The sequence below is a fragment of the Ranitomeya imitator genome, chromosome 1 (assembly GCF_032444005.1).
Source record: "Ranitomeya imitator isolate aRanImi1 chromosome 1, aRanImi1.pri, whole genome shotgun sequence".
NCBI lineage: Eukaryota > Metazoa > Chordata > Amphibia > Anura > Dendrobatidae > Ranitomeya > Ranitomeya imitator.
The window spans coordinates 157,886,053-157,898,307 of NC_091282.1; the positions used below are offsets into that span (position 1 = coordinate 157,886,053).

Consider the following 12,255-nt stretch of genomic DNA (forward strand, 5'->3'; position numbering starts at 1 on the left):
TTCCATTTTAGAGTCGTCTTTATTGAAGTATACCTCTGCTATACTGCCTCTGCTGTCACATCACCGCCCGGACTCCGTTCCACTGGATTATACCCACTGCACATTTGTTTTGCCATAGAGCACGGAGACACTATGTGCTTCACTTGTCAGCATGTGCTTTCTATGTATGTGTACACCCACTCCGGCCACGTCATTCTACTATAGGTCCTCCCCCCTGTTTTCCTCCTATATAGCGCTGCATCTCCCACAGGAACCATTTATGCCGTTCCCCGGTTCCGTGGGGCGGGCTCCCTAGGCTGCACTCCCTCACACTTACGGACTGATGACCGGCGTCACACTCTGTTCCTAGGAGACGCGCCTGGTGCTCATTACACGGCGTCACTTCCGCCCACATTTCTGCGCTCTGATTCGTGCGCGTCATCTTCCGGGACTCGCCTCCTGTCTATTTGAGCGCGTATTTGCCGACCTTATCCCAGACTAGCGGGGGACACCGCGTCTATCCGGGGCACTCTCTGTCTTCATCCCGCAGGTAATATACAATATATATACATATATACTTATACTCTCCCGGCCATGTGGTTATCTTTTAGATGTTTATAATACATCTTTTTCCCTTCCCTTAGCCTTGTGGGTGCTTTACTCAGGGTCACTTCAGGTATGGCTTCCCTTCATAGTAGCGTGGGCTGTCAGATGTGGTGGCTTCTATGTAACACCCCTCACAATTCTTCATTTAGGCGCAACCTGTGCTCCATTTTTGGGATTAGTTGGTTCCATTCCCTATCCCTTCATTTACCCACTAGTACGGTATGTCTCTTCCATTTTGTATTTTTCTTTCACCTTGCTCTCAATACGCATTGATGCCAGATGTTATTTCTATCGGTCTGCATGACATTCTGTCTAAGAACATATGTTCTTCATATGACCCTATTTTACTATGGCTCAGTTACATTATATACTGGCAGGATTTGGTATAATTTTTGTATATATTTTTTCACTGCACTGTATTTATGTATATATTCATTTCACTTTGTAAGTTACTGATGAAGGTCCTGTATATTGTGGACCGAAACGTTTAAGTACTACAATAAAGTTCACCTGAGCATTAAGTTGAGTGCAAAGGTTTATCATTTTATGGGAATATAAACTGATGACGACCTTTGACACGCTCACTGACGGAATGAATGTGTCACACGGATTTATGTCTTTTTACATCAACTAAGGAACTTGCCCCTCAGACCATGAAGGGTCATCACAACAGATACCCTAATCACAGGACAATAAAACAATCCTTATCTAAGAATTGGCCCAATATTTATGGACGTAACTGTTTATCACCCATGGTAATTCTGCTTCATGTCACCTGGCTTATCCATGGTTTTTTTTCCCCCCTTTTTTGTTTTCTATACTATGTTGTGCATGAATGTGATTCTTCAGAATTTGTTTTAGTCTTTGCCTGATGAAGAGACGTATGTAGTCTGGAAAGCTTACAATTTGTTACCATCTTTTCAGTTAGCCATTAAAAGGTATATCAACCACTGAGGACTCTCAATTCTAAATAGTTTTGTTAAAGATATTTCTGATGAAGGTCTTGTGATTTGACCGAAAACGTTTAAATCTTTGAACTGGATGCACAAATAAACGAAATGTTCAATTTCATCTTGCAAAAAGACCCTCTGAGTGCCAAGTGATTTGTTATAACCACAGATATTTACTATGCCCAGGCAACGCCGGGATCTTCAGCTAGTAGCATATAAGAAATGTATAAAAAAAAACCTCCTAGTACATTGAAATTGTTTTTTAGAGTTTACTTTTTACGGCACTAATAGTGCAGCAAAAATGACCTTGAACATGATTCTTCATATCAGTATTATTATTGTGTCACAAAAGTTTTTCTTTCTTAACTTTATAAAAAAATAACAATAAATTGGCTTTTTTTTGCCATTTACTCATGATCTACGGTATTTTTTCAGCTTTTCGTGTGGCGAGCTGGTCTGGCCAACTTTCCTTTGAACTTTTTTTTCTGTCCCCACGAGGACGTTGAACTTAGAAGTCGTTTTACAGCTTGTACTTTATACTGCTGTATCCCCTACGATGGGCGCTTTCTGCAGACCAACTTCTCACATGACCACCCATCAGCATTCAGCAATAGTGTCGCAGGTGAGCCGAAGGCACCCACATGGACGCCCAAGCTCAATTGCAGTGTTTAAATGCCATGATTGACAGCACCGACAGATACCAGCACTGTAACACAGCCAACATCTGCCCTTGTCTCATTCCGTGGCTGATATCTGCCATGGAGTGTTAAGGGGGGTTAAGTATTTAAAAAAATGAAGGAATGTTGGGTATATTAGAAATAATGCACTACTGACTAGAAGCTGCTCTATGGTACCTGAAAAATATTTAGAGTTGACAGTCCTCAGTGGTTGATACCTTTTAATGGCTAACTGAAAAGATGGTAAATTTCAAGCTTTCGAGACTACTCCGGTCTCTTCATCATGCATAGACTGATCTATGATACCTGAATCTATGGTACCTGTGCAGAAATACTCTGAAGAAAAACTCCGGTCATAAAGTAATTGGGTATCTTTGGAAGAGGGGAGCATGGATTTTTCCAATTCTTTCAAGTATGTATCCAATGTGCTTGTAGAGACATTTTCTTCATACCGATATCAGCTGCTTGTACTCATACAGAGCATGTACCATTGGAAATTGAGGCATGTCACATGACGTCATCTAAGCTATACGATTTGCATAGTAGCGCTTACTTGCACAGTTTTGACAGCAGGTGAAAAAGGCAACATCATGTGTATCTAGGTCCAAATATATGTAGAAAGATCAGCATATCTGTATACACAATGTACCTGACCAAAAATAACCCAAGTCTAAGTCAAAATCAAGCGCAGAATATCATTTGGGCACTGGATGCTGTAAGGTTTATTAGGCAATGATTTGGTATTTCAGAAATAACCCGGTTACATTCTAGTAGACATGATGGAGTCCAGGAATCTGTAATCTCTTCATAGGTCTAGGAACATTTGGATAGTTGCTTGTAGAGATCAAGAATTCTCTCATCTCCATGGCTTTTGGCATTTTCTAAAAGTACCTTATCAAAAACCAAAACAATGTGCAATTAAATATGATGGAAGGTATTTTATGAAACATCACATGCAAAAAAAGCTATTTTTATCAATCATGTAATCATAAAAAACAGAAATATAAATGCCATACAATATACAGTACATACCACACCTGCCACGGCCATGAGCAGAACAGAAAGAAATGACACACAATCCTATCTTATAAATACAACTGTTTCTTTGTTTTTTAATAGCTCAGACTCATAGTTATATGCCACATTAATCACCCGATTTTTTTTGCAGAATACGGCAGATCTTTTCAAACCAAATACTGTAGTTTTAAATAGCCAACGTTTCCATTCACCTAGGGTTGGGCCTTCCTTAAGTTGTTGTCCTGCTGGTACAGTATCTCAGATATTACTCCTGCTATCTCCCTGCATATCTTATACTTAAGGGGGTTCTTAACTATAAATTACTTAATCCCATCGGTTTGCTGTACAGAAAAATTTGAGTTGAGCAAAAAGATTAGCTGGACCAGAGCTCTGGGATCCTCCTCCGACTGCCGGCATTTACACACCCTCTTCTGATTAGTAGGCCGGGCACAACGTTGTATGTGCTCCTCACAAGATGTTGGAAGGTGGGTCCTACATGTCTGTTTGCTCAAGTCTATTAAAAATAATAAAATTAGCTGTAGTGACAACCCCTTGTTCCAGTGACGACTTGCTGCTGCTCCTGGTGATGGTTTACAAGCTGCAGTGATGTCACAACCACAGCGCACATAAATGCTGCAGCTAATCACTGGGCTCAGAGGTAATACCGATGGAGATGGCACCAACTGCTTAGCCCAATGGTGGCTGCGACAGTCATATATGGAGCAGTCATGACATTACCACTGCAGCGGAGAGCCAGTGCTGCAGCAAGGGTTGGTGAGTATTGAAGATTTTATCAGTTTTAACTACAGCAAGGCAATGGCGGTATGTATAGTAGAGCAAGTTGCTTTAACAACATAGAGAGAGAAAAATAACAAGAAAGCCTCACTGTTTGTTACCAGGTTCAGGGTTAAAAGTGACATAAGTTCTACTACTTTCTACTAAACTTTGCATTCTAGTTTCTCTCCATGTTCTCATTAGCGGTGAGTGGTTGGGAACATTTTTCTTTACAACCAAAAGCGACCAAATGGTGTTCCGTCAGAACAATCTGTTAGAGAGCGATATGTGACAGCAGGAGCACTAATCTCCCTCCTCTTGGAATAGTTTGCTACAATGTATCAGTGAAGGAAATAGCAAGTTCTGTTTAGCTCACAGGGGACACCCTGGACAGAACACAATTTGTAGGAAACCCTCAGTATCTGATTAAAAAATATTGTAGCTCCGCTTTAGAACAAAAAAAGTGCTGACAGTGAACCAGTCCAAGGTGTATAAAGTGGCCCGGAAGGAACGAGCTTGTCTTAACCAATACTTGTGTTTCTATTATCGCTTTATTATATCATTGTCCTTATAGAGCTATGTTCTATAACAACTATGGGGAAATAAAGAATTCTGTTGGAAAGCCGAGAACTCATTACAAAAAGGAGCTGAATTATTGAGCTGCAATCAGTGCGTTCCTGATAACCTGTAATTTGTTGTGACTTCATGGGCGGTATGTGGGTGGTTGTGCGGAATCTATTTAGGGGCAGCGCATACTGGCATCAGTACACACTGACAAAGCAGTACTTTACACAAAGCAGTTAAGCATCGTGGCACAATAACTTTCTTAAGATGTATATAATTGGCGCTGGACTGTCATTTGCATGTGATATGTTCACCAATGTCACTGTGCCATGATTTAAGAGGTTACCCACTAAGCCTATGCATGAGCACCCAGAAAAGGGTGATTCGTCAGCCCCTTGTGGTTTTAGGCTGCCTTATTCCACCAATAAATAGAACATCTCATATATAGGTTAATAACTAGGAAATTATCTTTGGGTAACGATCATTCATAGGAGGTGACATAAGTTAGCAGCGATTAAGTCATCTGTGCCGCACAATAAGCAGTTGTCAGACGCCTGTATGAGCTTGTAGATGGTAACTTGATCATGACATGTTAGAGTGACACTACTAATTAATGTTTTTAGAAATAGACATGACTGTAGCAATCAATCACTAAACCCAGAATACAGACTTACTTCTATCAACTGATCATCATTTTTGGCATGTAGATGTCTTAAGAGATACCAGCGGGCAACGGAGGCGACAGACTCACTGCACACTGCACGGTAAACCACTTTCTCCAAAAGCTGCCTGGTTTTCCTGCAGGATAAAAAACATTTGTTGTTTATCATGCAACAGAAATAAAGAATCACATGTAACTAAACTAAATAAAAAAAACTCCATCCTTTAAAGGGGTATTCCAATTTACACAAAATATCCCCTACCCACTAAACAGCAAACAAGAGAAAGCAGAGCAGTCTTCAGTTAGTGGTGACAGTAGCCAAGAAAGACCTCAGTGTATACAAAAGACCAAAAATGCTTTTAAGGAATCCAAGATAAAGAAAAAAAAGTGGAGTTTTATTCACCATCTAGGTGGATGGATAAAACATTTTCCTTTCAATTGTCCCCTAAGTACCTCCTCCATGTTTGCTCTTTTGTATATGTAGTAAATAGGTGATAACTGCTACAGTGGTCTGGATCTGACCCATTGGACACCCACCAATAACCAGAATACGAGTCCTGTATCACCTGTTCCACCCCAGCCACAAGAACAAGGCTGCACTTGACTATTGTAGGCCGAAGTGGCAGGACCCAAGTGCAGCCACCGCTCCATTCAACCCCTCCTCCGGGCAGTGGTCTTACAGTTGGGGTAGAACAGTGGGCATGGGACAATCAGTGGCAATCAGAGGGGATCTTAATTCCTAATTTACACCAATATAACAGTAATCAGCTGTTATAAAGCTGCTGCCAGATATCTCTTGCGGCAGCTCATCTTCCATGAAAACAAAAAATATTAGGCAAGCTGAAAACTAACAAGCCTCTGATATCTGGGGGGATGTAAGGACACAGTCATACACCTTAGATGCTTGTCTCATCCGGCAAGTTTTGGTCTAACATGTATGGCTACTAGTGATGAGCGAGTATACTAGTTGCCCGGGTGATCTCTGAGTATTTGTAACTGCTCGGAGATTCAGTTTTTGTTGACACAGCTGCTAGCCAGCCTGAGTACATGCGGGGGTTGCCTGGTTGATAGGGAATCCTCACATGTATTCAAGCTGTCTAGTAGCTGTAAATCATGCAGATGAGGCAATGAAAACTAAATCTCCGAGAAGTTACAAATACTCAGCGATCACCCAAGCAATGAGTACACTCGCTCATCACTAATGGCTACCTTTAGTCTGTGTGCACTGCTGGGGATTTTGATTGTAAGCCACATTGGTACAGATATTGATGCAATAACCTCTGCACAACGCAGCTGAAATGTGCCTTATTTAATCTACATATATGAATAACCCCTTGTCTCTGCAGACAATTTTATTTTTTGCATTTTCGATTTAATCTCCTGTCTTCCAAGAGTGGGACGAGTTGTAATTTTCAATGACACCATTAATTTAATAATGTACTGGAAAACAGGAAAAAAAAATTCCAAATGGGACAAAATGGTGGATTTTTTCTATTTTTTATTTCTGGCTTTTGGGGTTTTGTTATTACGGCATTCTATTTGTGCTAAAGAGGACCTAAAAACATGATTCTCCGGGCCAGTATGATTATGTAGATACCACATTTGCAAAGTTTTTTTTTTAATTTAAGAGTTGGAAAAAAAAAATGTAAACAAAAAAATCACCATTTTCAAAGTTCCCTGAAAGTGAACATTTTTCCTTTGATTGAGCTGTGTGAGAGCTTGTTTGTTTGCTTGGTGAGCTGATTCTTTTTATTGATCCAAATCTATTGCACATAACACATTTTGATTGATTTTTATTGCATTTTATTCGGGAGGTGCAGTATAAATCACAAATCTTTAGATTTTTTTTTCTCTTTATGGATTTTACCAATGAGGTTAATTAATTTTATATTTTAATAGACTGCAATTTTATGGCTGTGCCAATAGAAAATATGCTTATTTTTGTTATTTCTTTAAGGTCTTTATTTTTAATGGCAGAGAAGTGGGGTGATTTGAATGTATTTAAAAAAAAATATTTTTTTTTCATGTCAATGGGTTCCTTACAGGTGTATCAAGATGGCAGTGAAGGGGGTCTTCAATGGGCCCCTTTGGATGCCATGGTAAACTATAGGTGCCCCACAATTTTGTCACAAGTGGCAGATGGCCTATGTGCATGAGCCCTGGCGACCGGTTCCATCGACACCATCTGGAAGCAGCAACGTGTAGAGATAGAGACCCTAATTTCAGCGATGTCTCACTTTTCTGGGTATAACAGTTTTGATTAAAGGGAACCTGTCACCCCATTTTTCGCCTATAAGATGCGGCCACCGCCATCAGGGGCTTATCTACAGCATTCAGTAAAGCTGTAGATAAGCCCCCGATGTAACCTGAAAGATAAGAAAAACAAGTTAGATCATACTCACCCAGGGGCGGTCCCGGTTCGGTCCTGTCCGATGGGCGTCGCGGTCCGGGGCCTCCCATCTTCATGCGATGATGATGTGGACGTCATCGTATGATGATGGGAGACCCCGGACCGCGACGCCAATCAGGCCAGACCGCACCGGACCACCCCTGGGTGAGTATGATCTAACTTGTTTTTCTTACCTTTCAGGTTACATCGGGGGCTTATCTACAGCATTATGGAATACTCTAGATAAGCCCCTGATGCCGGTGGCCTTAGCTTATAGGCCAAAAATGGGGTGACAGGTTCCCTTTAAGAAATGTTTTCTTTGCTGCAGTTCTCTGAATGCTGAGCCCTGTATAACCCCGCCCACACCACTGATTGGAAGCTTTCTGTGTACAGGGTTCATAAGTAGAAAGCTGCCAATCAGTGGTGGGGGGGGGGGGGGGGTGTGTGGTTGGACCACCTTGTAGCAGGTTTACTAGTCCTCTAGTGATAAACTTCTGCTGACAAAGCAGTGATTTTATTAAAACTACAGCAAACAGCCCAGTAAGTGACTCGTCACTGAAATCAGTGTCTCTGCCCCTACATTATGCTGCTCTCAGATTACCTTATGCTAAATTTCCTTTAACCCTTATCCGGCTGAATAGGTACAATTGTAACTATTCCGTTTTAAAATTGCAATAACTTTTTTTCGAAAAGACGTAGAGGGCTGAAATTTCGTGACATCTCTACATTTTTGGTCCAGAATATATTGGCCAAATTTCAATAAAATATCTCCACCCGCTTCCGAGATAAGGGGTCGAGATCTTTTTGCATCCATAACAAGCTGCATAGGTACAAATGTACCTCATATATTTTGAATGAAGATAATGCAAGGGAAAAAGCATACATTTTTTTTTAATGATAATGCTATTTAACTATTATAAACAAGTAAAAAACTGTTCATTTACATTATAAAAGAAAATGTAAGAAACTTTTTTTTATTGATTTTCTTTGCAAGTAATGCATGTTGGCTTTGCTACAGAGTGTTCATCGCAAATGGGTTTCACACAAACCACACAAGACTTTCTAGTCTTGCGTTGTTTTCGCCTCAGGTCTCTGCAGACATAGCAACTACCAACAACAGGGGAGGGTCCACGACTACCATGAGGTATTTTGGGGCCAGCTGCTGGCTGCGATGCTACCACAATGCATCGTCCAAGCACCATTTCTACTGCACCTCGAAGAAAATGGTTTCTCATTATCATTTTGTTTGTACTACGATCTTCAATTGCAATCATACACAGCTGATTTGCGAGATCTTTCAGGAACTTTCTTCGTTGATCCTTTGCCCTGAAGCTTGGATTGTGTTCTCTGTAGATGATGTAGGATGCTAACCCACTGACATCAATCATATTGTAGAAAAATGCCAAAGTCCAACGTGATGTTCGTCGTTTCACAGTGTACTCTCCCAACATTTTATCCATAACATCAACGCCACCTTTTGTTATGTTGTAGTATTTTATTATCTCTGGCTTGGCTGCTAGTGTCTCTTCAACTTCTCCCGTCATGTGCATAGATGATAGAAGCACGACTGATTTGTTCTTCTTTGGTACATATGAACAGACTGTTGCATCATGATTGTAGGCAAAATTTGTCGAGTATACAGGCCTTTCTTTGGCAGGCTGCATGTTGTTAGGTAGGAACCTTTTGTTTTTTCTCACTGTACCAACTAGTGTCATGTTCCAGGAGTTCAATACCTTAGCTAGTTCCATGGTTGTAAAGAAGTTATCGGTGGTGACATTTCTTCCAGAGCCTTTATACGAGCTCACTAGGTCCAATACTGTTCGTTCTCCAATGTTTACTTGTCGAGGACCATCAGTTGGTTTCCCAGTGTAGAGCTGACCTTGTAAAGGGTAGGCATTTGATGAGTCACAAGCCCAGAAAATCTTTATGCCATATTTAGCTGGTTTTGAAGGTATATACTGGGTAAATTTAGTATGACCTCTAAATGGAAATAATTGCTCGTCGACGGTGATACAATGATATGGCTTGTAGGCTCTCTCCAGATTACTGTTCAGCATTGTCCAGATGTCCCGTATTGGTGCAGCTTTATCTGTTTGCACACGTTCTGCACGTGTATTTTCGTTGTCAAACCTGATAAATCTGAGTATCATCTTGAAGCGGTCACGAGACATGGCTGCACGTATAAGAGGCAGAGCAGCAACATTCCACATTTCCTCCAGATTCTCTTTGTTGGCTCTGTGCACACCAGCAGCAATCAGTATGCCCAAAAATGCATGAAGTTCAGTTTCAGTAAATTGCTTGAATGTTTTTTGTGGTGGCCGTTTGGAAGAATCAGGAAAACGTTGTACCAGTTCGTTGTTGTAAGCATCACAAACTCTCTTGGCCTTTCGATTCGTTTCCCGTAATATGATGTCACACATCTCGGGAGTCATGATGGACTTGAATAGCTCTTTTGCTGTATATAGGTTGCTGATTGCTGCAGGGCCACCTCTTTGTCGTAGGACATTACGAGATTTTGTTTGTGCATTTGGCAGTGGATTACTGCACCACTGAGTTTCATCCTTAGCAGTCCAAATGTCGCCTGCACTTTGAGGCACAGAATCATCCTCAACACTTTCGTCTGATTCGTATTCATTTTCATGCTCTATGACCATTTCTTGTTCAATGTCTGAATCTTCTTCAGTAACATCCACTTGTGGTACATAGTTTTCATCATCAGATGGAACATATGGTTCATCCTCATGCTCAGAATCAGATTCTTCTAGCATTCGCATTATTTCGTCAGACGTAAATCTGTAAATATGAAAAAATGTAAAATAAATAATTTTCCGAAATACTACATTATTGGCTTTTCACAAAATTATACTAACCTGCAAACACGTTTTCTTGGATTATGGCGGAAACTAGATCCAGCATTACTATCACTCATGATGACTTGCTAGATGAATTTTGGCTTCGTATTTTGTGCTGAATATAAATAAAACATCGTAAAACAATATGTAGATACTAATTATTATCCATTTTTCGTATAAAAATTATACCTATAGTGATAAGTTTCATACAAAATATATGTAAGCCAAGTCCAGGCTGAAAGACAATTTGACTGTTCTGTCCCCACATAATGAGAATAAAGGTATAACTGGCTGTTAGATGCTGTGAGACTTTCCTACCTTCGTTTCCAAGAAATTGAAGACTTCACAAGCCTAGAAATGTGTGCTCACAGCAATGAGATGAACAGCAAAATGGCTAATGAGAGGAGGGAGGCAGGAAGACAAGTAGAAGCCACTCCCAGTTTGAATTAACTTAATTGACAGCAACATAAGTGACCAGTAACAACACTGAACAATAGATATCAGCATAACATTTGTAGCTGAATGAACTTTAGTTTCTGAAACCAAGTAAAGTCTTCCCACAGTGGAGGTATATGTGAAGGTACAATTGTACCTATGCAGCCTGTTAAGGTTGTAAAATTATGCAGCCTGACAAGGGTTAAATGCCTCTGATTGACACCAACATTTAAATGGTTTAAAACAGCCATCGGAGCTCAGCAACGACTGCTGCTGACAAGACACAGATGCAGGCTATAGAATATCTATGGGGTTTAAGATATATTTCTAGCACATGTTTAGAAATCTGCATAAAATTTATATAATGCACACCAAAATTCATTCTATGCAAGATGGTGATATGTCTTAACAAGATCCAGATTTCTTCATGTCTTATGTACAAGCTATGCAAGCGTAAATTAGAAATCAAGGCTTTCAAAGGTATAAACAGAATTTTAGACCCTCCAGGCCTCTGTGTTCTCTTCCTCAAAATGTCTTAATATACAGGATATTCTTTCATAAATTATGATGAGAAAGACATCTTAAGACATATATATTTTTTGTAGGCAAGAGAAAATTGTGAGAGAAAAATCTGACTTGCTGCAGTACATCCATAGCTCTGCCAGGATGAGATCACAGATGGCCGGCTCTGGGTTGGGTACTAAACACTCGAGGAGATCACGCCAAATCCTAACTGTTCTCAACACAATCTCATCTCTAAACATTCATTCATTGTAGAGCTCCACAGAAAGATAAAACACCCTGTGCTAGGACCCGGGATCATATACATGTCTGAGGTTGTATTTTGCTTAAAATATAAAAAATCCTATGTAAAAAGAGATTCTTAAACAATATTTCCATCCAAAATGTGAAGCTTGTCCTGTGTTAGCAATTCACAAATTCGAGTTATAGCCAACAGTTATTAAAAGGTTTCCTTCTAAACAGTCCCATTTTCCGTTTCTCTGTTTTGTTGAGGCAGACATTCGACAAGAAGTGCAGCCATATTGATTGTTACCTGAATTATCTGCTCAAACACTGGTGGTCAGCACTTGTCATAGCTTGGACGTGCCGACTAGATCACAAGGTACAACGAGGTGATATCTGGGAAAGCCCGATGACATCCAAACATGGTGCTTAAATGGTTTGTTAAAAGCAAACGAGTCGTTTAGGGAAAGCTGGTAGACCACCCCTTTGGGAGATCCAATGTGTATGACTACGAAATAGTGTTGGTTTTTATTTTTAACAACTCAAGACAAAAAAACATGGCAACCCATAGACTAATATTTACTGGTTAATCATTTAAGTAAATTCA

At 40.2% G+C, this 12,255-nt stretch overlaps 2 protein-coding genes across 2 annotated transcripts in view; both read right to left on the reverse strand.

The window, feature by feature from the left end:
- Nucleotides 1–2,910: 2,910 nt before the first annotated feature.
- The window catches only part of SKIC3 (SKI3 subunit of superkiller complex), a 237,132-nt gene continuing 227,787 nt past the window's right edge, over nt 2,911–12,255 (reverse strand). The window contains exons 40-41 of the mRNA XM_069751930.1: nt 5,242–5,365; nt 2,911–3,103 (exon numbers count right to left, since the gene is read on the reverse strand). Of these exons, the coding sequence (XP_069608031.1) occupies nt 3,026–3,103; nt 5,242–5,365 (202 nt within the window). The 3' untranslated portion in view covers nt 2,911–3,025. The remainder of the gene's footprint in view (nt 3,104–5,241; nt 5,366–12,255) is intronic.
- On the reverse strand, nt 8,491–10,630 carry LOC138657657 (piggyBac transposable element-derived protein 4-like). Its single transcript, XM_069745378.1, has 2 exons — nt 10,488–10,630; nt 8,491–10,410 (listed from the first exon to the last, which is right to left on the reverse strand). The coding sequence occupies exons 1-2, from the start codon at nt 10,544–10,546 to the stop codon at nt 8,592–8,594; spliced, it is 1,878 nt and encodes a 625-aa protein (XP_069601479.1). The 5' UTR covers nt 10,547–10,630; the 3' UTR covers nt 8,491–8,591.